General features: G+C 59.6%; 2 protein-coding genes across 2 annotated transcripts in view; both read right to left on the bottom strand.

Annotated features, from left to right (window-relative positions):
* The window catches only part of STAB1 (stabilin 1), a 27,089-nt gene extending 9,000 nt beyond the window's left edge, over positions 1 to 18,089 (bottom strand). Inside the window, exons 1-37 of the mRNA XM_058678509.1 lie at positions 17,933 to 18,089; positions 12,873 to 13,009; positions 12,564 to 12,679; positions 12,236 to 12,321; positions 12,098 to 12,167; positions 11,689 to 11,784; positions 11,323 to 11,433; positions 11,045 to 11,241; positions 10,764 to 10,894; positions 10,485 to 10,612; positions 10,213 to 10,310; positions 9,875 to 10,009; positions 9,610 to 9,753; positions 9,422 to 9,484; positions 9,095 to 9,208; positions 8,951 to 9,004; positions 8,609 to 8,689; positions 8,144 to 8,302; positions 7,323 to 7,385; positions 7,045 to 7,140; positions 6,804 to 6,890; positions 5,542 to 5,653; positions 4,963 to 5,149; positions 4,764 to 4,857; positions 4,494 to 4,652; positions 3,485 to 3,580; positions 2,842 to 2,937; positions 2,659 to 2,706; positions 2,411 to 2,541; positions 2,159 to 2,267; positions 1,485 to 1,562; positions 1,293 to 1,391; positions 1,080 to 1,178; positions 834 to 965; positions 581 to 709; positions 392 to 448; positions 9 to 92 (exon numbers count right to left, since the gene is read on the bottom strand). Coding sequence (XP_058534492.1) covers positions 9 to 92; positions 392 to 448; positions 581 to 709; positions 834 to 965; positions 1,080 to 1,178; positions 1,293 to 1,391; positions 1,485 to 1,562; positions 2,159 to 2,267; positions 2,411 to 2,541; positions 2,659 to 2,706; positions 2,842 to 2,937; positions 3,485 to 3,580; positions 4,494 to 4,652; positions 4,764 to 4,857; positions 4,963 to 5,149; positions 5,542 to 5,653; positions 6,804 to 6,890; positions 7,045 to 7,140; positions 7,323 to 7,385; positions 8,144 to 8,302; positions 8,609 to 8,689; positions 8,951 to 9,004; positions 9,095 to 9,208; positions 9,422 to 9,484; positions 9,610 to 9,753; positions 9,875 to 10,009; positions 10,213 to 10,310; positions 10,485 to 10,612; positions 10,764 to 10,894; positions 11,045 to 11,241; positions 11,323 to 11,433; positions 11,689 to 11,784; positions 12,098 to 12,167; positions 12,236 to 12,321; positions 12,564 to 12,679; positions 12,873 to 13,009; positions 17,933 to 18,013 — 3,957 coding nt within the window. The 5' untranslated portion in view covers positions 18,014 to 18,089. The remainder of the gene's footprint in view (positions 1 to 8; positions 93 to 391; positions 449 to 580; positions 710 to 833; positions 966 to 1,079; positions 1,179 to 1,292; positions 1,392 to 1,484; positions 1,563 to 2,158; positions 2,268 to 2,410; positions 2,542 to 2,658; positions 2,707 to 2,841; positions 2,938 to 3,484; positions 3,581 to 4,493; positions 4,653 to 4,763; positions 4,858 to 4,962; positions 5,150 to 5,541; positions 5,654 to 6,803; positions 6,891 to 7,044; positions 7,141 to 7,322; positions 7,386 to 8,143; positions 8,303 to 8,608; positions 8,690 to 8,950; positions 9,005 to 9,094; positions 9,209 to 9,421; positions 9,485 to 9,609; positions 9,754 to 9,874; positions 10,010 to 10,212; positions 10,311 to 10,484; positions 10,613 to 10,763; positions 10,895 to 11,044; positions 11,242 to 11,322; positions 11,434 to 11,688; positions 11,785 to 12,097; positions 12,168 to 12,235; positions 12,322 to 12,563; positions 12,680 to 12,872; positions 13,010 to 17,932) is intronic.
* A 2,228-nt stretch (positions 18,090 to 20,317) lies between these two features.
* The window catches only part of NISCH (nischarin), a 36,259-nt gene continuing 32,165 nt past the window's right edge, over positions 20,318 to 24,411 (bottom strand). The window contains exons 17-21 of the mRNA XM_004581528.4: positions 23,206 to 23,467; positions 22,700 to 22,856; positions 22,291 to 22,419; positions 21,696 to 21,857; positions 20,318 to 21,450 (exon numbers count right to left, since the gene is read on the bottom strand). Coding sequence (XP_004581585.2) covers positions 20,840 to 21,450; positions 21,696 to 21,857; positions 22,291 to 22,419; positions 22,700 to 22,856; positions 23,206 to 23,467 — 1,321 coding nt within the window. The 3' untranslated portion in view covers positions 20,318 to 20,839. The remainder of the gene's footprint in view (positions 21,451 to 21,695; positions 21,858 to 22,290; positions 22,420 to 22,699; positions 22,857 to 23,205; positions 23,468 to 24,411) is intronic.

Genomic DNA, 24,411 nt, shown 5'->3' on the forward strand with positions numbered 1-24,411 from the left:
GGCCCGACCTGGATCTTCTTGGCACAAGTGTAGATGCAGCCCTGGAAAACGGACCGGCCAGACTTGTAGAGGCATTTCCTCTTGGGTACGTCCTGGGTACAGAGATGGGCAACAGGGCTCAGCTGACATGAAGGGCAGGAGCAAGGAATGGGAGACAGACGGACTGCAGGTGTCAGGACGGACAAAGAGGCAGCCCAGAACAAGAGGGAAAGGGAACAAGCAGGACAGGCCTGAAACAGGGAGGGAGGAAAGGAAGGAGGGCGGAGCTCCAAGCTGACTGGGACGGGCCCGCCAGCCTCTGCCAGGGAAATCTACTTGTCTGGACCAGGCCAGCTTCCCAGGCCCAGGCTGAGCAGAGCTGGGTCGGGGAGCTGTGCTCCACCAGCCTCACCTGTAGCTGGTAGCCCTGAGAGCAGCGATATTTCCGGGAGCAGTTGATGCATTTCTCCTGGGGGGGGATGGGGAGCACAGGAGGGGACAAGACATCAGGTGATATTCTGTGGTCTCGGGGTGTCGACCCCCCAAATCCACCCTCCTTCCTCCAGGGCGGCCTGACCGAGGGATCCTCCCAGTTTCTCACCCTCACAGCCTCATCATGGCTGTGCAGGCAGCGGCTTGAGTCCACGGTCAGGACCCCCGAGAGGCCGAACAGTGAGCGGCCGGGAGCCTGCAGCACGGGGCCTTGCAGCGGCACGTGATTCACCTCGGGCTAGGGAGTGTGACAGGAGGCGGCCAAGTCCAGCCCAGCCCACCCTCACCCTGCAGACAGAGAGAGGGAACCCCCAAGGGAAGGGGGCTCCCAGGAAAAAGTTCCCAGGCTGGACCCCTCAAACCTGGCCAGTGTGGTTGTAGAAGACAAGCCAGTGGGCGGGACCCAGGAGGGAGTTGCGGTGGCCTCCCCTCTGCAGGGCTGCAGGGGACAGTGCCTCCCCCAGGATCACGTGGTGGCGCACCGTGTCTGCATCCTGCAGGCCAGAGGTAGCTCAGCACGCCACACCCCTGTGTCTCTTTGCCGTAAGACAGGCGGCTGACCTCTATGTGTTCACCCTCTCTGGCCCTCACATCCGCCACAGCCTCACCAGGTTGCTGCTGTTGCCCTGGGCCTCCAGTGAGTGGTTTGTGGGCACGAAGATGGTGTAGGCAGTGGCAGCCTCAATCTGGGACACCAGCTGGTGGTGCTGGGGACAGGGGCAGGGATAGGCGTGTTGGTCCTCAGTCATCACACTGGGAGCCAGCCGGCTCTGCACACCTGAGGACAGTGCCCCCCACCCCAACAAGGTGCTCCCTGGTACCTGCAGCAGGTCCCGGAAGAGGCCAAAGGCAGGCACAGAGGCCAGCTGCTGCAGCAAGCCTGGTCCAGTCTGCATGACGCCTCGCGGAGGCAGTAAGACCTGGCATGCAGAGGGAGAGCTCCGTCACCACGGCACAGCCTCTGGGCCGGTTTGGGAGGAGCTCACCCTCACCCTGCCCTGCGCTGGCTGTACCTGGCTGACAATGTGCAGGACACCATTGGTGGCGAGGAGGTCGGCCACATCCACACTGGCATTCTGCACCCAGACTCTCTGCAAGGCAGCAGGCAGTCAGCCATGGGCAGGCATGGACCTGCTCTTGAAGTGGCCCAGCCTGGGCCTGCCACACTCAGGCTACCGGCTGTGCGCATGACCCACAGCTGGGCCAGGATGTGCCTGCAGAGAGCCCACCTGCCTCTAGCAGGATGGTCCCTGCTGCCCAGAGAACACTTCGTGCTGTTGGCAGTGTCTGCATGCTTCCTTGGGGGGACAGCTCTGGATGGTGTGTGGGGACCCTGATACCACCCCCGGGGGCTGTGGTTTAGGGAAATGTGGTCAGGTGGTACTGTGTTCAGGGGGCTAGTTCAGGGAGGGCTGTGGCCAGGGGTTCTGTGTTCTGGGGGCTGTGGTCTGCGGGGGCTGTGGTCTGGGGATTGTGGCCTAGAGGGACTGTGATATGGGGGGGATCTGTGATCTGAGGTGCTGTGGTCTGGAAGAGCTGTGGCCTGGGGTGACTGTGATATGGGGGGATCTGTGGTCAGGAGGACTGAGGTCTGAGGGGGACTGTCGTCGGGGGGTTGTGGTCTGGGGGCACTGCCTGGGCACTCCATGTCTCTCCTGACCCCCTCTGCCCAGAGTCCTCCACATACCCCACTAGCATTGCGAATCTCCCATTTCACAGAACTCAGGGTGGCCACGTTCTGCCCACCCAGCCGGGCCAGCTCCTCCTCAGAGAGGGTACCCTGCAGGAAATGGGCCCTGTTGGGAGTGGGAGCAGAAAGGTTTGTCAGGAGTCAGGGAACCTGGTGGGTGTAAGGTACACAGGACCTTGGGCCCGTGCCTCCACCCTGCACAGTCCGGGCTGTGGACCTCCTGCTGACCCTGGGGAGGGGCCACTCCACCTGACCAGGTCGGGTAGCCTTCTTGGCTGCAGCCAGAAGGCCCGGTCCTCGGGGCTCATTCTGCGGATAGCTGCCTCAGAGGGCACCAGGGCTGTGACTTGGGTGTCAGCAGGAAGGGTGATGCTGGCGTTCTGTGTGCACACAGTGCAGGGAGGGAGCAGGAGGCGTGATGAAGGTGGCCACCTGCAGCCATGTCCAGGGAGGCATCCTGGATTGGTCCCCCCACAAGCATTCTGCCTTTGTCTTACCTTGAACCACTCATAGAAGACAGAGAAGTGGGCGTTTGCTTCTAGCTCCTAAGAGAAAGGAAAGGGCAGAAACCTCAGGTCTGAGCACTCGCTCCCCTCGCTCCCACCCACACCCTGGGCCTGTAGGCGCAGACAAGGTCCCTCCCTCCACACAGGGCAAAAGGGGGACTTGACCTCACTCACCCGCAAAATGTCTCCATAGCAGCTGAAGCCATCGCCCCCAAAGCCAGCGGGGCACTTACAGACCCGCTGGCCTCCCCCCACTGCACGGCAGGTGGCCTGGGACAGAGATATGGCTTCCGTTGAGCAGGCAAGTCACCAGCCCCTTCTCTGCTCCCTTTGCCCTCTCCCCAGGCCTGTCCCTCCAGTGTGGCAGCCTTTGTTCTCAGAGCTGCCCTGTGAGGTTGTAACTATGCGACATCAGAATAACTGCACCCTCAATTGATGAGGGGCAGCCCAGGGAGGCCCTGTACCCTTGGGAGCCTGAGCTGAGACACGGGGAGCCTCTGGGGGCTGCTGTGGGGGTTGGGGAGAGCAGAGGGGGCTCAGGGGACAGGAGCTCTGGGTAGCTGCAGGAACAGAGATGAGAGGTTGGGCTGGGGCAGGGGCAAAGATCTGGGGCTGGGACAGAATCTGGGACTGGGGCAGGTACAGGCTCTTCCAAGCCCTTTCAGCACAGAGGCATGAATACTTTCTCTTGTATGGGGGGTAGGGAGAGATGCAAGTGGCCCTGATGGCAGACAGAGACCAATGTGCACACCACCACCCAGGCCCACTGTAGCACACCTTGCCAGCCACCCCTTTTCCCCCCATCGCACTCGCTCACCAGGCCATGGCAGCCTCCATTGCCTGCTCGGCAGGGGTCAATGGGGCTGCACTTGTAGCCATCCCCAGCAAAGCCCAACTTGCAGGTGCACCGGCTCTGGAGAGAGGTAAGAACAGGGGGTCTGAGCTCACAGCCCCAGGGCTCTAGCTAGGCAGACCTCCCTCGGGCCCCTTGGAGGTCTGTGACCCTCCAGCAGGGTTGTGGGGACAGAGGCCTGGCTGACACTGCACTCAGCACCCAGCCCTGCCACCTGCCCATACAGGTCAGCGGTGCGATGCGTGCGTGCACAGGTGTCTGCCAAGACCAACCCTAAGAGACAGCCACTTGCACAGCCCCTCCAGCCTAGCTGCCCTTTCCCTTGGAATACTGTGCCCTTGGTTCATCCATACTGCTGGAAGGTGACCAGTGAGCAGTTGATCTCAGATTTCAGAGATTTGTTCCCAAGGCAGGAGCACCTGGATCTTCAGGCTGCTATTGGAATTCAGAACTCCAGCCCTTACAAGTTGAGTTCTGATGGCCAAAGCCCCTGGGTTGATAACCAGGAGGCTGTCCTAGAACTGGGAGCCCTGAGACTTGGGTGAGGTGAAAACTGACCACCCTCCCCAACAGCTGGCATGGTGAGAGCCCCTGAACACTACCCAGAACCCCGAGTTCTCTGGGCCCAACACACTTTATGTGGGGGTCCCAACTTTGAGACTGAGAGGTTTTGACCTGGAGCTGGACCTCTTTCCTGCTATGGAAAGATCCACAATGCCACTGCTGTGAGGGGGCTCTTAGTCTGTTGTGCTCCACAGCACACTCCTGAGGCCCAAGGCACAGACCCGCCTGTAACAGGTGCATGATCATGCTGGGGGAGCACAGGTGCAAACTCTGCCAGGCTCTGTTACAGCTCCAAGCAGGTGCCTAACTTGCACCCAGGATTCCAGGGTGTCCCCCAGTGTCCACTGGGGCACGGGAGGAGTCCCCCAGCCCTGAGGCCTGCATCTCCCTCCCCGCGTCCGTGCCTTACCTGCCCAGGCCCCACGTAGCTGCAGAGGGCGTCCCTGTGGCAACCACCACGAGCATCCAGCTCGCACTCATCAATGGCCACACACATGCGGCCATCCCCGCTCCAGCCTTTGTGACACGTGCAGTTGTAACTTCCCAGGGCCCCAGGGATACACTCAGCCTGCAAGAGCCATGGCTCAATAACACAGGGTGGGGGGCCAGGGAGTCCACCTCCCCCCTGCCCTGGGGGGAGCTGCCGGAAAGGGGCTGGTTGAGCGGGGGGGACACTGACGTTTTCTGAGCAGCCCCCGCGGTCTGGGCGGGAACAGGGGTCGCTGCGCACACAGGAGTAGCCATCACCCTCGAAGCCGTCAAGGCAGACACATCTGGTAGGGGCACGTGGAGGAGGGGTCTCCGCTGAGCCTGAACTGATGAGCAAACCCAGCGTAAAATCCCAGATGGGGGCCCAAGAAGCAGCACCAAGTCCTTACCTGGCAACACCAGCCTGGCTCACGCAGTGGGCATGCAGGTGGCAGAGCTGCGACAGCCCCGAGGGACCACAGTCCATTGTGGACTCGTTGCAGAAGCGGCCGCTGAAGCCAGGGGCACATGTGCCATGCTGGCACGTGCCTCCACTGCCTGGTCTGTTGTCACACAGCCCATGGACACAGCCACAGTCTGCAGGGAGGAGGGGATAGGGGCTGGGAAGGGACAAGGCTGAGCGAGAGCCCAGCGGTGCTGGGGACTGGGGCAATCAGAGTGCACTTTGAGGTCCTTCTCAACTCAAGAGGGAGATGGAAGATGAGGGGTACACCCCAAGTCTCCAGTCACCTGCTTTCCACTGCCTTTCCCTCTATACCACAACCAGGAAGTTCTCCAATGGGTCTGACCTCAAGTCTGCTTGCTTTAGGTTACACTACAGTTCTCTTCCTGGCATGGGTAAGGAGAGTGCGTATAAACTTAAGCCTTCTTACACTGTCTCTGGCTTCCATCCCCTTTCCTGGGGGGACCAATCCCTTTTTCTGGGAGGACTTATCTCTCCGGCAGCGGCCTGGGCTGCAGCCACCCACCTTCCTGGCACTTGTCCCCATGTTTGTTTGGGTTGGAGCAGATGTGGCAGGCGATGCCCTTGTAGTCCGGGAAGCAGAGGCAGGCCCCGTTGCCCTGGATCCCATCGTTGCACTGGAGGGGGGCAGGTGGGTCAGCCGGGGCAGAAGAACCCTGCAACCCCTCCCCCACTGCCACTCCCCACACCTGCACAGGCCAGCTCTCAGCTCTGCTCCCCCAAGAGCCCACCCATCAAAAGGCAGAGTTTCAGAGAGAGAGGGAGAGGGAAAGAGGGAGTATGTAAGCACTTCTATCAGCTGGTTCACTTCCCAAACTGTGGTGCTGGTCAGGGCTGGGCTGGGCCCAAGACAGGAGCTAGGAGCTCCTTCCAGGACTCCCATGTGAGTGCAGAGGCCCAAGTGCTTGGGCCATCTTCCCCTGCTTTCCCAGGTGTGTTAGCAAGGAACAGGATCTGGTGTGGAGCAGCTGGGACTTGAACCAGTGCACATATGGGATGCCAGTATCACAGTGGCAGCTTAACCCACTATGCTAAAATGATGGCTGACACAGTGACCGTTAAAAATCACTGATGTTGCTGAAGAATTAGCTCCCTAAAAGGCATCCTGCCCTGGAAGCTATGTGGGTGACTTCTGCTCAACCTAGGGAGATGGAACTCTCCATTGCCAGACACTGAAGCAGTCCCAATATTCAAAGTGGCAAAACAAAACAAAAAAACCAGGACTGCCACAGTGGCTCAAAGGACTAATCCTCCACCTATAAGTGCCAGCAGTCCATGGGCACTGGTTCTAGTCCTAGCTGTTCTACTTCTGATCCAGATCTCTGCTTATGATCTAGGAAAGCAATGGAGGATGGCTTAGGTTCTAGGGAACTTGCACCTGTACGGGAGACCCAGAAGAGGCTCCAGGCTCCTGGCTTTGGGTAAACTTAGCATGGCTATTGTGACCATTTGGGGAGTGAATCAGCAGAAGGAAGATCCTCTCTGTGTCTTTTTCTCTATAAATCTGCCTTTCTGATAAAAAAATGAATAAATCTTTAAAAATACATACACAGAGTGGCAAAAACTGAACACCCACGATAACTACTGGCAAAGAGCCTTTTTGCAGATGCCAAAAAAATGTACCTAGTAATGCTGTCTAGATAAAACACTGCAAATAATTTCCATTACCAAGGCCAGAGAGATGCAGGCCTGGCTCAGACACATGGCCAATCACCAGCCAACCTGGAACGAGCCCTGGCTGCCCAGCCCCTGCCCCCGGAGACTCACGCTGCCTTTGCCGTAGCAGGGGTTGGAGAACCCTCCAGGACACTGCGTGCACTCAGGCCCAAAAAAGCCTCTGCAGCAGCCGAGCTTCTGTAAGAGACAGGGTGGGTCCCATACCCTGAGTCTCACCTCCCCTGGGTCAGTCGCCATCTCTAGGGCAAGGAAGTGAGGCTGGCCCCTCCACGGCAACTGCTCACAGCCCGGCTTGGGGACCCCCGGCTAGAAGCACCAAGCCTAGGCTCACTGTGACGGTCTGGTTGCAGTACTGGGCACAGCCCTTCCTCATCACGTTGAGCCCTGCTGGGTCGTGGGTGTAGACACACTCCTTGGGCAACATGTCCTGGAGATGGGTCATGCCAGCCAGTTAGCAGGGCCAGTCCTGGGCAGGCCCCTGGGGCTCACACTGCTCCTCCATGAAGCCTAAAGCTCTGGCCTGGTCTCCCAGTCCCTACTCCCCGCTATCACGTGAGGTGTTTAGAAACCTCAGCAGGGAGCCCTGAGGCTGGACCAAGGGGTGCTCACCAGTCTCACGCTGTTCGGGGGACAGGTGCTGGTGTTCAGAGCTTGGCAGTCCACACAGGAGCCCTGGGCAGGGCAGGGCAAGGCAAGAAAGGGCAGAGCAGTTAGTGTGGATTCATTCAGCAAACCTTGGCCATGACACTGAGCCCAAGTCTGAGGAACGAGAGGGCAGGGCTGACCACAGGGAGGCCAGAGGACAGCACTCTACTCTGCCACGCAGCGGAGAGGAGGGGAACAGCCAAGCAGGGGGGAGGGAGGCTGGGATGGGGGGGCGGCCTTCGGGAACCTGCAGGGAGGCCAGGGGAGAGTCCTGAGCCAGTGACAGCAGGGCAGGAACCTTCATGGATGGAGCAGGGGCACCAAGAGGGCAGATGCCATGACTGCTGGGACCCCGGGTAGGGGCTGGCACCAAAGCTGGGGCTCACAGTCCCCATGCCCACCCATTGACTCAATACCCACTAAGGTCTCAGAATGCTGTGTCCCCACCAAAGCTCGTATTGTAACTCAGGCCTTCATGTGTCAGTGTTGAGAGTGGGGAGAGGTTTCAAGGGTCCCAAGGGATTCACCTCATAACAGAATGGATGAGAGGGGTTCCGTTGCGCCAGGAGAGAGCTGTGAGTGACCACGTTAGCCGGACTCCCTCCCACCCCAACACCGCCCCCACCCCCAGGCCTGTTCCCAAAAGACCAGAAGCCCTGCGAGCTAGCATCAGTCTTTCTCCCAGAAGTCATCCAGGCCCAGGGACTTGGCTTGTGGTGGCCTCCAAGGAGGGACTGATATGGGGCGCTGCCCCTGAGGGTGCGGCCTCCTTAGCCAGGGCTCACCACCACGATCTCGTGCTGCTCCACATTGCAATGCTTGGGCAGGATGGGCAGGATGGTCGGCGGCAGCAGGATGCCCTCCAGCAGGTGGATCACACCATTGGCTGCCAGCAAGTCCACTGTCCGCACTGGGACGCCCTCGGGTCCCAGTAGGATGCGCCCCTGCACAAGAGGCCGCTGGTGTGCCATGGCCGGCCCAGCCCTGGCTGCGCAGCTCCACCCCTACAGCCTCCATTCCCTCAAGGCTGAGCCCAACCAGCTGTGCCCACCTCATCTGCCTCCACTCTGCCCCACAGTGGCTTTCCCTCTTGCTGGGGGCCCCTCACCCTGCTGGTCCTCAGGAGAACTTGGCCTGTATTACTCCCCCTCCTCCACCCCGTGAATCCCAACAGAGCCTAACAGGGCACTCTGCCCGCCACAAGGTCCCAAACCTACAGACCACTCGTCCTGAAAGCCTTTGACTCTCACCTCTTCGGAGATGTTCACAGCCAGCACCTGGTTGGCCATGGTGAGGACACGGCCCTTGGAGAGGAGCTTGTCCACGGTCAGCTGTGGGGAGGCAGATGGCTTGAGGCAGGCGAAGCCACACCTCGCCTGATGACCTCACAGCTGCCTCTCTCTGTGCTAAGGGGGGTCCAGATGGCAGCAGGGGAGGGGGAAGGAAGAGATAGTGGTAGTTGTCCCCCCACTCCAAGGGCTGGGAAGATCAGATTCCACACTCAGCTCCCCAGTTCTGTGGGGAGTCTGTGGGGGAGGGCAGGGGAACAGGGGGGCAGGGCACACCACACCCCAGCCCCACACGCTTCCTACCTGGCCATGGTTGTAGATGTGGTACCTCACCAGCTCCTGCAGTTTGGACAGCCCCTGGCAAGCAAAAGAGGGTTCAGCTGCTGGACGGGGGGAGGTGCCCAACAGCACCAGCAGCACAAGCCCCTCCTTCCACAAGATGCTTACAGCTGTGAAGAGGTAGATGAGGCGGCCATCACGCAGGCTGTCCACGGCCTCATTGCTTGGGGCGAAGACTGTGAAGGGCCCGGGCCCCTCCAGGATGGAAGGTAATCCGCAGTTCTGCAGCAGCAGGAGGGGGTACTCAGGGGGCCCAGACACCTGCCTAGGTCCCACTGCCCAGGGTCCATGGGTGGGAACTCCCACATGGCAAGCAGAAGATACAAGCAATGGGCCCACACCACCCTGGGACCCCAGGCAGAGCTGGGAGCAAAGTAGGTCCTGACTCCTAATCCCACATGGGCCCGGTTGCCCACCTGCCCCCTGCCAACTCACCTCCAGGATGGTCTCAAAGCGGCTGAAGACTTCCTTAGAGGCCAGGATCTGGCCAATGGTCCTCTGTAGAAAGTGCCAGCTATGAGGACCTCGGGGAACAGGCAGGCCATGCATCCCTGCCCAGAATCCTGTGCAGGCCCGAAGTCCCCCAGCAGCAGAGAGAGGGGGAAGGGAAGGCACCCACTCACCTCTGAGTCCACGGTGAGCCCGGCAAATGGCTGCCAGCGTTGCACGCTCACCATGTGAAAGACACCGTTGGCGGCCACATAGTTGGTCTTCTGGATGCTGCCCATCTGCTGGGACTGGCTGCCATACTTATAGGTGTACCTCGGCTGAGACACTGGGTGTCCAGCTGTACCCCATGGCAGCCCCCTAACCTGTGGTGCACCTTCCCATCTCCGTACTCTCCCCCCCAGGGCTATTCTCCCCACCTGGGACCTTGTCCCCTCTTACTAAGCGGTTCGCAGAGATGGTGATCTCCTGGCCAGCCAGCGTCCACCACCTGTATGTGTTTGTGGACCTCGTGTCATCCAGAAGGTGCTGCCCCGCAATGATGTATTGCCTGCAGAGCTGCTGGGCAATAGAGGTCTGCAGAGGGAGGGGGAGGGAGTCCAGGGGAGGGCAGCAGGGAGAGAGATGGCACTCAGCCCACACAAGCCAATGCCATCCTGCCCACATAGCACACCAGGGACCCTCCCAGAGCCTTGACACCAGGGCAGCCTCCAGGATGGAGGGGTCAGGGGACAGGCAGGGGCTGGGAGCAGCCAGCTGGGCCATGGGCTGCAGCTCACGTTCATGGTCCTGGGGAACAGGGAGGACTGCGATGTGATGGACGGCACAAGCACTGTGAAGGGGCCGGACGTGGCGAGGATCTCTCGGCAGCCCTGCTCTGGGGCAGCAGAAGAGGAAAGTCAGGAAAGGTCTGGGGAACTCCTTGGGAGTCTTAGCAGAATTTGGTCTGGCTCTCCCCTACCACACCCTCCTGCTACTTCCCTGCCAGGGAAGCTGGGCCAGGGGCGAGGAGCCGGGTCCTAGGCACACATTGGCGGTCACGTTCACGCACCCAGCATGCTGATGGCCACTTGAAGCCGCAGGATCATCAGGCCTTTCTGGTTGGCCTTCTGTATCTCATGGAGCAGGTGTCCATAGCAGGCACGCCCATCCCCTATTTCGCCCTCCTTACACACGCAACTGGGGGGCCCAGGGAAGAATGGGTCAGGGTGGGGGCATGGCCAGTGACCTCCACACCCCCGGCCCCCACCCTAACTGCAAGGCTCCTTAGCTGAGGCCCACTTGCCCAGCCCACCTCCTCTGCTATGCCCACTGATGTCACTGTGCCTACCTGGTCTTCCCATTGGGGGTCACCTGGCAGGTGGCTGACTGGTCACAGGAGCGGCCATGGCACAGGGCAATGCAACCAGCAGCTGGGTTCTCCTTGATGTTCACCAGACCCGGCTGGCATGAGCAGATGGCCTGACCATTGGTAGGGGCAGCAGAAGACAGCATGGCCGTCCATGAAAACTGCCGGCGTCTGCTACACCGGCCCCTGCATCCTCCCCCAAGGGCCCTGGGGCTCATCCAGGTCCTGCAGCCAGTGTGGGCCTGGGAGGGCTCCTGGCTCACCTTGCCAGGCTTCTGATACAGACATAGAGTGGAATTGTTGGGGCAGCCCCCGAAGTTGGTGGTGCATGGGTCCTGGGGCAGACACACTGTCCCATCCCCATGGTAGTTTTCAGGACAGTAGCAGCGGGCCTGTCCCATGGGGCTCACAGAGCACTGGGCCAGTGGGGAGCAGGGCGAGGGCTGGCAGGGGTTGGGTGCTGCCAGGGAAAGGAGCATTCAAGTGAGTGGGGGTAGCTCCGCCTACCCTCCCAGCCCCCGCCTGGCACTCCTGGTCTCACGCAGGCATTTGTTGCCCTCCTTAGTATATCCAGGCAGGCACTGGCAGGAGGGGGCCTCTGTCGAGCACTGGGAGTTTTGTGGACAGCGCAGGGCCTGGCAGGCGGGTACCTCTGTGGAGGGAGACAAGAGAGTGCTGGGAGGTCCAAGGTCTCAGCTGGTTGGGAAGCCTGGGAGCAGAGGCATTCCAGCTAATTTGCTGTGTGACTTTCAGCAGAGCCTGCCCTCTCTGGCTCCTGGATGACACCCACTCCCCAAGGCCAGGCTACAGGCAGAGGTCCTGCTCAAGACTGGCGCATGGTCAGTCACCCTGGGCCATGGCCACAGAAGGCCCTGGTGGTACCTGGACTGCGCTAGCAGATGCTCACCTTGGTCACAGCGTGGGCCGGTATATCCAGCAAAGCACAGGCAGCTGCCATCTCCTTGGGGCCCGTGTCTGCACACACCATGTACACAGCTGCACACTGGAAGTGACAGACAGGCACAAGTAGGAGGGCAGCCCCCCTCCCCCCCCAACGCTTCTGTGCTTTGGAACTCAGCCCTGCAGGTGCTGCCTTAGGAGCCCAGAGCAGGCAGCTCAGCCTATGGGCATGCTAGAGGCCCAGAGCAGGCACCTGGCCTCCAGAGCTTCCTGAAGGGAAGGGGGTTCAGAGAGGGCTTCCTGGAGGAGGCCATTACGGAGTTCATCACATACAAAGGCTGAGGGAGCAACAAAAGCAAGCCTGGGAGGGGTCGGCTGCACCCCTGCCCCGCTTCCCTTGGCTTACAAGTACTCACCCGACAGGCAGTTGGGCCCAAAGTGGGTGGCATCCCGACATTCCTGGCAGGCTGAGCCACTGAAGTTTTCCTAGTGGGAGATGCCCCGAGTCAATGTGGTGTCTCCCAGCCCCATGCCCAGCCCTGTCCAGTCCTCACCTGGCACACACAGGTCCCGTTCCCAGCCACACCATCCAGGCAGGTCCCATGGCCATTACATGGGGTCTCAGCACCTCCAGGGCATTCTGTGGACCGCACCCCCACAACTGGGCTCCAGTCCCCCGCCTCTGCCTTGCCCTGGACCTCAGCAGCTGTGGTAGGGGGCTCCACACTCACCCCACCCTCACCCCAGGGCAGTCAGAGCCAGGAGGCTAAACCTGGGTGATGGAAGGTGGTGGCAGGGAGATCAGGGCAGGGGGGAAGGAGCCGGGGCTGGTCTGCAGGCAGCACCTGCAGCTGGGGAGCCCAGGGCGGGACCATCCCCTACCATAGCACTGAGACCCCCAGTAGCCAGGGCAACAGGCCTTCTGTACAACATCCTTCCAACACTCCAGGCTGCAGCCACTCATGGACATCAGGGAGTCCCCCAGCCGGACCTCGTAGCTGGGCACAGAGGGTGTGCAGGGTCACGTTGAGGGCCCCCTGCCCCCAGCCCCCCATGCTGTCAGGGTTCTCCCTCTCTCCCACCCTTCTCCCTACAGGCACCCAGCCAACACTCCCTACTCTCCCTGGGGACTCCATCAACGCTGCAGGCGCCTTGCTCTTGCTCCCTGCCAGCACACGGGCACCCCCGTACCGGCAGCCCTGGGAGATCTTCTCTGGGAAATAGGGAGTCCAGTCCGAGGGACACAGTTGATTCTTGATGGCCGCACACGAGGTGCAGGGGACATGAGTGACAAACCTGGTCTTCACATCACAGCGCTTGGACCGCACCTAGGCCAAGGGCAGGGCGTGATGTGAGGGCCATGGAGCCGCCATGGAGCTTGCGGTCCAGGTCAGCAGCAAACCTCATGTCCCTCAGGCTTCAACCTTTCACCTGTTGAGTGGGATACAGCAAGCACAGCAAGGCCTCGGCACACCACCCCACTGGCCTGGGACCTGTAGCATCTGACATAAGAACCCAGATACCTTGTCCCAACGCAGCCCTGGCTAGTGGCCTTGTCCAGTCACTGGGTAATGGTGCGAGTCAGAGACCTACTCTTGCAGCCTGTTTTTGCTCTACATTTGGAAACAAACAGGTGGAGTGCTGTGGAGTAGCAAGCAAAACCTCTGCCTGCAGCGCTGCTCTCTTGTATGGGTACTGGTTGGAGTCCCGCCTGCTCCACTCCTGATCCAGCTCTTTGCTTACAGCCTCTTGGCTTAAGCAGAAGATGGCCCAAGTGCTTGGGGTCCCTGTACCCACATGGGACAATTGGAAGTAGTCCCTGGCTTCTGGCTTCAGCTTGACCCAGCCCCAGCTGTTGTGGCCATTTGAGGAGTGAACCAGCAGATGAATGATTCTCTTTCAAATAAACAAATCTTAAAAAAAAAAATGGGGCCAATATGGCCTATCAGGTTATCCCCCTGCCTATGGTGCCCACAACCCACATGTGTGCCATCTAGAGTCCCAGCTACTCCACTTCTGATCCAGCTCCCTGTTTACGTGCCTGGAAAGCAGCAGAGCACGGCCCAAGTCCTCAGAACGATTCACCAATGTGGGATGGAGCTGAGTGTCTGCGGACTAGGGGCTTACACAAGCCAAGAACACTCGGTGTGATGGTTTATCTTGAAGCAACCAAGTCCCAATGTTCTTGCTCCTTCACATCTCCTTCTGGTCCTAAATAGTGAAAGAAGTCCCCTCCAGCCCCAAGGCTACCCCTTCCTCTCTCCCTCTGTTCACTGACTGTGTTGTTCTCGCTTTTGGCTTTCTTTAACAGAAAAATCAACCCTGAGACTGCTGGTTCCCTCTAAGATAATGAACAAAAGCTTTGTCACCTTGGCTTTTTGGGACATAGAAGTTTGTATGTTCTTAGACAAAGCATGTCATCCTAAAACCATGGATGATAGCCGCAATATAGTTTAATAAAATTGTTTCCCTGGTTATTAGTTTAATAAAATCATCTCTCTGGGGGCCCGGCAGCGTGACCTAGCAGCTAAAGTCCTCGCCTTGAACGCCCTGGGATCCCATATGGGCACTGGTTCTAATCCCGGCAGCTTCACCTCCCATCCAGCTCCCTGCTTGTGGCCTGGGAAAGCAGTTGAGGACGGCCCAATGCATTGGGACACTGCACCCATGTGGGAGACCTGGAAGAGGTTCCAGGTTCCCGGCTTCGGATCGGCGCGCACCAGCCCGTTGCGGCTCACTTGGGGAGTGAATCATCGGATGGAAGATCTTCCTCTCTGTCTCTCCTCCTCTCTGTATATCTGACTTTGTAATAAACTGAATAAATCTTAAAAAAAAATTAATCTTTAAAAAAAAAATCATCTCTCTGGGGTCTGGCACAGAAGCCTAGTAGCTAACATTCTCGTCATATGGGTGCAGGTTCTAATCCCAGCAGCCCTGCTTCCCATCCAGCTCCTGCTTGTGGCCTGGGAAAGCAGTAGTCGGCCCAAAACCTTGGGACCTTGCAACCATGTAGGAGATACAGAAGAAGTTCCTGGCTCCTGGCTTTGGATCAGCTCAGCTCCAATCATTGCAGCCACATAGGGAGTGAATCAATGGACAGAAGCTCTTTCTCCTCTGTAAATCTGACTTTCCAATAAAAAAATAAATCTTTTGTTAAAGATTTATTTATTTTTATTACAAAGTCAGATATACAGAGAAGAAGAGACACAGAGAGGAAGATCCTCTATCCGATGTTTCACTCCCCAAGTGAGCGCAGTGGCCGGTGCTGCGCCGATCCGAAGCCAGGAACCAGGAACCTCTTCCAGGTCTCCTACACGGGTGCAGGGTCCCAAAGCATTGGGCCGTCCTCAACTGCTTTCCCAGGCCACAAGCAGGGAGCTGGATGGGAAGTGGAGCAGCCGGGATCAGAACCAGTGCCCATATGGGATCCTGGTGTGTTCAAGGCAAGAACTTTAGCTGCTAGGCCACGCTGCTGGGCCCAAAAAATAAATCTTAACAAAAACAGCAGCAAGTGACCCTCATGAACACAGGTAGGGCACACACGGGACTGGCCCTTCATGCGTCACTCAGCAGCCTGTCCCTGGGGCCCCACTAGGCTGCCCCACAGGGCCCTCTAGTTCAGCTTGAGGACCTGCTCTGCCACCTGGGGCTCAGGGACTCGGGAGAGCCTGAGGCTTGACAAGTGGGGCTGGGTGAGCACTGGAGCAGGAGGGTGTCTGGTTCACGTGCCTTTGGACTGGACAGTCCAGGGCACAGCCCCCATCCATAGAGTCCATGCACCTAACACAAAGGGGTACCCGGGCAGCTTCTTGGGGACTGAAAGATGTCAGGGGGCTGCCTGGGCGAGGAGCAGGTATAAATGAGCCTGTGCAATAGGAGAGGAGGCAGCTCCAGAATGTAGTCTTTTTTTTTTTTTTTTTTTTTTTTGCATTTTCAACATGTGCCCCTAGCTGCCCAGGAATGCAGGGGGCAGGGGGTGGGCAGGCAAGAGGCCAGCACCTGAGGTGGGCATGCAAGGCAGGAGGCATCTGGTTTGTCCCCATGACATGGGTCTAAGGAACTGTAACCCCACAGTTCCCCTCTCTCCACTACCCCAGACTTGTGGCTGGCTGGTCAATGCCCCCAGAGCCCACTGCTGGGGCTGTGAAGTCTCAGAAGCCTGCAGCAATGCACCCCAGGTAGCAGAGCCCAACCTTAGGGTATTTGACACACAGGGGCAGAAGGGAGGTGAACTGTGACAGAGTGTACTGGAGAGGCCCGGCTCCCACAGCTGGGAACTTCTGAAAAGTGCTGAGCAAGTTGCGGCTGGCCGGCTGGCCCAGAACTGGCCCCCCGCACATCCTTCTCCTCGCCCAGGACCCAGTCCAGCTGTGTGACTCTCCAGGGCACGAGAGGAGAAACGGCGGCCCCAGCACTTTCTTCCCAAGCAGCCCCTGTGCTGCTGTGATTTGGCCTCTTCCGCTCATGCCTCTGTGGTCTGCTAACAGGGAAGTGGCTGGGGGCAGCCTCGATGCTACTGCGGGGCCAGCAGCCTGCGGTCTCACCGCACCCCCTCCCTCCTCCTGTACCCTCCTCTCCTGGCCTCAGCTTTGCTGAGCTAGGGGGTAACTAGGAAATTGGGTAACACTGAAGGCGAGCAGCTGGGGGGGCTCACAGCCAGGGCTGGGTGGGCAGCAGGCTCCCCCTACCCCAGGCCAACTGGGCCCTGCCTGGGGTAGGGGTCTGGCAGTCCCCCACTTGGAATAAAGAGGCACAGCGCCAGCTGAGGGCTCTGGGGCAAAGCCACTGCTGAAAACCACCCTGGGCGAGGTAGGGTGCTGGTGTTGGCGTTTGTCACCATGTGTGACAGTGATGGATGAAGAGGCTTTCCTCCTGCCACTTGCATGCCTCTGAGGACCACACCCAAGGGCTGGTGGTCAGGTCCTCCCTCCAGGAACACCTCAGGCTCCACTGTGACCAGAGCAGCAGTGGCACTCCAGCCCGTAATGGGGATCAAGTTTATGGTGTCCACCTCCACATCGATACTGCTGCAGGACGTTGAGGGGACCCCAGGACATGGGGAGGCAGGACTGGGTCCTGAGTGAAGCCCCTGCATTCTATGCTAAGCTTAGGGCATAACTCTCAGCAGCACATACCTGGCACAGGGACCAGCCACATGCCAAGACTCTCCTGTGTTGCCCAAATCTGCCCAAGACCCACAGGACCTCCCAGTCCAGTCCTTATGGGGGTCCCTGCTACACATGGTGTTGGGAAGGGCGGACGAGGGGCCTCTCTCCCCACTAAGACCCACGGACTCCATGCCCTGGCCCAGGCTGGCTCCATTCCAGCCCTGAATGGCAGCCTCCAGGTGGCCAGGGGCAAAAATTTCTAACCATCCAAGCCGACATACACTGTTATTCCATGCATTCCTTACGCTGCTTGCGACATGGCCTTGCATTACACATGTGGGGAGACAGGCACAGCAGCCCAGCCACCTTGGCAGCCTTCCAGCTACCTGTCTCCAGCTCCAGCAAGACCCTTCCCATGGTACCTGCCAGAGGGATTCAGGCTGTATAAGAGGAAGAGTGTGCGGTGGCAGGGCTCTGGTATGTGTTGTAAGGGGACTGCCTGGTGCCCACCTGCCTGGTGGTGGGGTCCTGGGCAATAAATAACATCTGAGGGCTACAGGGAAAGCAGCAGCCATCCCAGAGGACAGGACTTGACCTCTGAGGGGACATATCTTACAGGCAAGCAAGCCCCGGTCAGGGGATTCTAGCATCACACGCACGGTGGAGGACTCCCCCAAAAGCTCCAGGGGGACAGCCTGCTCACCCCTGGGCCTGGGTGGATCTGCAGAGACACAGTTCCCCACCCAGGGCAGGCAAGATGGGGAATCTCAAGCCAGGAAGGGTTGGAGGTTGGTTCTGGTAGCTGCTGTTTGCGGGGCAGTGGTCATGACCAGCTCACTGGTCTCCAGCACTTCCAGGGAGGTAAGAGCCAGAGGACTCCCTCCTTTACCTGTGTGCTGGCTGCCCACCCCACCCGGCTGCCAAATGGTGACCCAGCCCCGTGCCCCAGGTGCCAGCCACAGCCGTTGGCTCCCCCAGGGGAGGTGGGTGGGCGCAATAGCCCAGCTGCCCGGGGCCTGCTCAGACAGGGCCACTTGGATGCCAGCTGCTCTGTGTGGCCCCAGCCCCATGCCGGATCCACGCAGTCCCTTCCTGCTGGCTGGCAGAGTGAGCCCTCCGCCCCCCACAGCCCTGCTTACTCACCTTCTGTACCTTGACGAAGCCAGGGCCAGCCAGGCAGAGGGCCAGCAAGCAAAGCAGGAGGTGGCCCTGGGGTCCCAGCATGGCTGGCGGGCACACTGGGCAGGACCGCTGGGGGAGTGAGCGCTAGGAGGCAGGGGCAGGGCGGCAGGCGGGACGGGGCGGGCAGTCGCCTTAAAAGCGACCGGAGGCCCCACCGGCTCACCTCCCCCCCACAGGAACATGCCAGGATTTCCCTTCTGCGCATCAGCGGCTTGCAGGCGGAAGGGAAGGCGCTGGCTACTGACCTCCGCACCGACTGCCCGGGCCCCTGCTCTGCTTCCGAGCCCAGCCAGGAACCCCCCTCAATGCTAGAGCTTTCCCCCAAGGCCTGACAGAGTCAGCCACGAACGTGCAGTGCGTTCCCTAACTTCCACTACATCTCCCAGGAAGCTGGGAGGGTGCGCACTCCCCAAACTGGTCAGCCCGTCCCCTCTCAGCCCCACTCCCATCCCCTCCCCCCATACTCAGCAGTAGCCTGGGTGGGGGGGTCTCAGGTGGGTGGCTCTGACCTCCCCCTACTCACTCTGCTTCTTAGGAGCCAGCCTGCTGCTCACACACAGGGCTCTACCGTACTCCCTCCAGGCGCGCCTCATAGACCAGGTGCAGGCATTTACATGTACGCGCAAAGGCACAGGATTAAAGCGTGGAGAAAAACGTGCTTTTCACGCATGCGTGTGGCTTGCCCTGAGTAAAGCACCTCCAGCTGGGCGGAGGGTCGTGGGCGAGCTCCCCCAGCTGATGATCTCTGATGAGGTGGGGGTGGCATTTCCCCAGGCAAGGAGGCACCTGGAAATTTTAAGATCCTCCCATCAATTCCCATGTGGGGTTTATTACCTGTATTTTCATGGCACACCCACCCCACCCCGAACTAGCCGCTGGGTGAAGCCAGTGCTTTCCTCCAGGAACGAGGACAGCATTACACGCAGGGACTTCAGCTCTCAGACCTGAACTAGCTGCCTGCTGTCCCCTCCACACGTTAGCCAATTAAGCAGTTCTAGACCTCACTTCTATTTTTTTAAAGATTTTTTTTAAATGTATATATGTAAGGTTCATTTACTTTTATTGCAAAGTCAGATATACAAAGAAGAGGAGAGACAGAGAGGAAGATCTTTTGTCCAATGAGTCACTCCTCAAGTGAGCACAACAGCTGGTGCCACGCCGATCCAAAGCCAGGAGCCAGGACCTTCCTCCAGGTCTCCCACACGGGTGCAGGGTCCCAAGGCTTTGGGCCGTCCTCGACTGCTTTCCCAGGCCACAAGCAGGGAGCTGGATGGGAAGTGGGGCTGTCAGGACACCGGTGTGCATATGGGATCCTGGTGCAAGCAAGCCACTAGGCTACCGCGCCAGGCCCAGTTCTTAGTTTTTAATATTTGTTTATTTGAAAGGCAGAGTGATAGAGAGCTCTTCCATCCACTCGTTGACTTCACATCTGACTGCAATGACAGAGGCTGGGCCAGTGCACCAGGGAGCTGGATTGGAGGTACAGCAGCTCTGGTACGGGATGCCAGTGTTGCGAACAGTGGCCTCAACCGCTGAGCCTCAGTCAGCTCCTTGCAGAGCAGGATGGTGTGCAAGCTGGGAGCAGTCGGGATTTTAAGAGGTTCCCAGCTCGGAGGTGTGGCGTGAATCACAAAGGGGTGCAGACCTCTCACTCCCGTTACTGCTAGGGAAACTGAGGCTGAGGTCTCAGCTCCTCCAAGGTCACTCAGCTCATTGGTGTCAGGTGCAGTCCCCTAGTCCTGCCCTGCAGCGCCAGGTAGCCGGGCGGGGAGAAGGGGGCCTGGACCCTGCTGCCCTCCTTGGCATGAGGGTGCTTGGCTGGGTGGCAGCTGGGGATGTGAGTGCAAGAACATTCCTTGGTGACTGCTTCGCTGTCCTGTTCCTTCCTCCAGACCCTCAGGATGGTTTTTCCAGGTCTGAGTCTCCTCTCTGCTGGCTCGGAGGGAAACGGGGGAGGGGAGACCAGAAGCAGGCCTGGGAACGAGCTTGGCCATGCCCCTCCTCGCCTCAGCCTTGGAGAGGGCGTGTGCTGGCTGTGGGAATGGGAGCAAAGCCCACAGCAATCCTAGACTCGGGACCTCACACTCTCTACAGGCTGTGGCTTCAGGTGGGGATGGCTCAGGGCACAGGATGCCCCGAGGAGCGGTCAGGCTGCAGGTGTGGAGGTGCCCCAGTGTTCTCTCCACCTCTTCTGCTTGGCCCAGCTTCCTGGGAGAGCCACAGCACTGCAGGACTGAGCGTATCCCAGCCAGTACCTGGCTCCAGGACACCCTCCCTTCCACGCCAACCATGCCTGGGCTGCTGCTGGGATGGGACGGCAGTGACTCTTCAAGTGCGAACCCTGGGTTGTGTCAAATCTGCTTTATTGGGACACACAAAATAGGCCACAAGAGTCAGACTGGGTGCTGGCAGCTCCGGGTCCCCTGCTCCCACCCCTCTCAGCCCCCAGGCCAGGAAGGCGGGGTGGGCTCCTGTCTCCCAGGGCTCTCCCCCATATCTGGACTGGGGGAGGCCTACGCCTCAAGAGACTAGGCGAGTGGCAGCGCCTATGTGCATTCTGCTCCCAGCGTCATTAGCAGCAAACATTCACAATGACAGCAGCGGCAGCGAAGGACTGGACTAGACACTTTAGGAAAGGACGTGAGGAAGTCGCTCACAGCCACAGCGCCACGTGTTCACACGAAGTCACAAGACACGGCACCAGGTGACCACGGCCACATGGGGTGCCAGCCACGCCACTAACAACATTCACATTCTTGACGAGGTACCCAAAGGGAAGTGACGTCATTTCTAGAGGAATGAGAAAAGCTTGCCTCCTTGCCCCATGGAGGCTCCAGGCAGGACAAGTGCAGGCAGCTGCTGCCCGAACTAGCCCGTGAGTTCAACGGGCAGCTCTCGGCCGCAAAGGGCCTCCCACTGGCGGGCCAGCAGCGAGATTAGCTTCTCTCGGCTCTCAGCGCTGGGGACAAACACCTGCCACTGGACCTCCCGGCCCTGGCCAACCCTGGTCGGGCCACTGGACTCCACCCCAAAGTGGTCTAGAGTCACACTGCCCATGAGGTCATGTCCCTGCACGTCATCAAAGATGAGGGTGAGGGCCTGTGGGTAGGTCTGGTAGCCCATGAGCACACGGTCCAGGTCCCGGATGCGGCGGCCGTCCTCCAGCCGGTACCTGTCCCTGTGTGGTGGCTCCCTGGCAAACTCTGGCAGTGGGTAGTGGATGCAGTCCTCATCCAGGAGGAAGATCTCTGCACTGGTTAGCAGCAGGGTCTTGGGGCGCAGGGGGCTCCGGCAGCGCCCGGGGGGCAGGGGGCCCACCTGGAAGGCTTGCACATACAGCAGAATGCTGAGGTCCTCAGCCTTCTCGGGCTCAGCTGTCTTCTGGGCCACGATGAATGTCAGGTCCCCAACCTCCTCCTCACTGGGGTAAGTGAACTTGACACGGCTCGAGTGGATCAGCTCATAGTTCTCCATTTTGCCTGCAGAGAGACACCTCAGGCTCTGCAACTGCAGACAGGCCCGGGGGGCCCGAGGTACCCCAGCATGAGTGTGGCACAAGCCCCCCAGGCCAGCAGCCCAGCACAGATCCCTGCACTGCTGGGACGAAGGCTGAGCCATGGACAAGCCCATGGGGCCCCTGGCCGGCTCAGCAGGGAGTGATGGGGCAGGGAGTGGTGCTGTGATGCCTCCTGCACCTGCCTGCAGTTTGAGCTAGACAGGGTACCTGTGGTCTTGTTCCCAAACTCAGAGTAGAAGTCTTTGTCGACGGGCTCAGGCTCAGGCGTGCGTTCCAGTGAGGAGAGAGCACCCATGAGGTGCTGAAGGAAGCAGTGGGTCAGGTAGCTGTCCCTGGTCAGGCAGGTGACAGCCTGCATCGGGGAGGAGCCTGTGGGAGGAGAGGTGGTCCTCAGCCCTGCCCCCACCCAGCCACCTGCGGGGAGGGGCCCCCAGCAAGGCTTGGCCCAGACCGGCAGACCCTGCGTGGGGAGGAGGTGGCCATTCCTGCAGCAGGAAGGGCTGAGGCATGTTTCTGGAAGAGAACGCGCAGGCTTAGGGAAAGAGCCCAGCTTTCTCTCTCCAGGAAGTGTGACTCAGAAACATCCTGCCGGCCCATTGCTCGGCCTCTGACCATGGCACCCGCCCCTGCCCTTAGCCCGGGGCTGGTTTCTGCACCATCAGCAGTGCCTGAGGCAGTTTCCTCTGCTGCCTGCCCGGCAAGCCGAGAGATAACTGCCCGGGATAGCAGGGCCACACATGGAAGGGGACACAGGCGACACCGTCCTTCATCACCATAAGACAAAGCACAGCCAGTCACTCACCCGTCAGTCGGAAATGCTGGTCAAAAAGCCCCACGTTGACAGACTGCAGGTCGCTGAGCCGCAGTACAAAGCACTGGGAGATGTGGAAGGGGCTGTTGTTGTAGTCAGTGTTTTTCTGATGCCAGAAATCTGCCACAGGGACAAAGCAGTGGAGGTGGCCATGGCTGGGTGGGAGAGCCACGGGGCATAGGTCTGCATAATGGCCAGTAAGGATGTAGTCCCCCAGGGCTGGCCACCAGTTGCACACAGGCCAGGCTTCCTATCCTGTGCAGCCTTGGGCTTCAGACCACAGGCTTGGGTCCTGAAGAACACAGGCTTGGGTCCTGAAGAACACAGGCTGCCCGAGGCCTCGCTGTTGCATCCAACAGCACATTTATACCAGCCTCGGGGCCCTTACCCTGGCACCTACCCTGCAGTGGCTCCGAGAAGTAGCGGCGGAGGCCGTCGTGCAGCACGAAGTACACGGCCTTGGTGGAGAGGAACACGCAGGCAGTCACCTCCAGTCCGGGCGTCTGGTAGAACAGCACGGATGACCACAGCAGGTGCCTCAGCTCCTCGTTCTCTACCTGCACAGAGGGCAGGGCTTGCTGCTGCAGCCTGGCAGGGCACTGCTTTCCGGACACCACTTGTGCCAGCCCCAGCCCCCCGGGGAGCAGCCCACACACAGCCTTGGATGGGGAGCCATGAGCAGTTCACTGCATCCGGTTACCACCACCAAAACCTTGAGGGAGAACGTGAGGAAGGGAAACGGCATGGAGGTTTGCCCTGGGACTGGATGCCACACAGCAGGAAGCTCAGGCCTCTCTGACCTGAGTGGTTGACTGAAGGGCAAACTCTCCTGACCTCAGGACTGACCAGCACCCCCACAGTATGCACACCTCTCCCAAGAGCCAGGCACATGCCACGTGGCACTACCTCGGCAATGCTGCTGTGGAAGAGCTCGATGACGGCACGCCCTGACAGGCTGGCAATGTGCTGGAGCGCTGGGCACACAGGCAGGTGCGAGGGGATCTGGTTCTCCTCCGAGGTGGACTGGATTAGGCGCTCGCTTGGGTACTGGGCAGGGCTCTCAGCCTTCTCCCCTGGAACTGGAGCAGCAGCTGTGGCTGCAGTTGGGGCTGTGGCCAACACTGGAGCTGGAGCTTCTGCTGGGGCTTCCTGGGGCTGCCGGTCATTGCTGCATTTCCCAATCCCCGAGAAACATCGCATGAGCACACAGCAAGGATGGCACACAGCACAGCATGCACCTCGCAGTAGGAAGGTGGTGTGCACAAGGTCACCCAGGGACTGCATGGTTAGCTGCTCCAATGGAGGATGAAAGAGCAGAGGGATGTGCCCAGGGAAGGTGGATACCTGTGGGCATGAGCTTTGGCCCATACGTGAACTCATCTGTGAAGGTGGCAATGGTGTTAGAAATGCCACAAGCATGAGCACCACAAAGGGAGGTGCCCAAGGCTTGGCGCAAAGCAAAAAGCCCAACTGCCACCCGGGTGCCTCTGGGATGTCCTCAACCCACCCAGCATGCTGCACGTGGCCGCACTGGGCAGCCAGTCTATTCTTGACATGAGGCCAGACCCTGCCTAGAACCTTACAGATTGGAGGTTGCGGGTCCCTGCCAGCAGCCGACACAGCCACACGCAGGTTCAGAGGGAGTCCTTCGGGGGCTGCCCTTGCAGGTGGGTTTAGTCCAGCTCCGAGAACCCGGGACTCTGATCTTACACTTGGCAAAACCCACAGAAGCTCATGGGCTGCCTTGTGCTGGGGCGAAGCAGGGGGTGTTGGATCTCAAGAGCCCTGTGGTCAGGGCCAGCCAGGCTGGGGGTGCAAAGCAGACATCACCAGGTGTGGCTTGCAGACCCCCAACAGCAGAGAGCCACATAGGGCCACCCTCCTGGCTGCTGCTCAGCCCCTGGCAATAGGATTCAGGCTGAAGAGGCTGGGTGCCCTTGGGCAGTGCCAACAGGGGTTGGGCCTGTGGGGAGGCAAGTGGAGGGTGGATAGCACCATCAACTCATTGCCTCTTTGTGCCCCAGAAGTAAGGTGACCCACACAGCTCACTCCCAACCACTTGCTAGCCAAGCAGGTTCTGAGAGGCTTTGTGCCACACCAACAGGGCAAGCC

The sequence above is a fragment of the Ochotona princeps genome, chromosome 21 (genome assembly GCF_030435755.1).
Source record: "Ochotona princeps isolate mOchPri1 chromosome 21, mOchPri1.hap1, whole genome shotgun sequence".
Taxonomy (NCBI): domain Eukaryota; kingdom Metazoa; phylum Chordata; class Mammalia; order Lagomorpha; family Ochotonidae; genus Ochotona; species Ochotona princeps.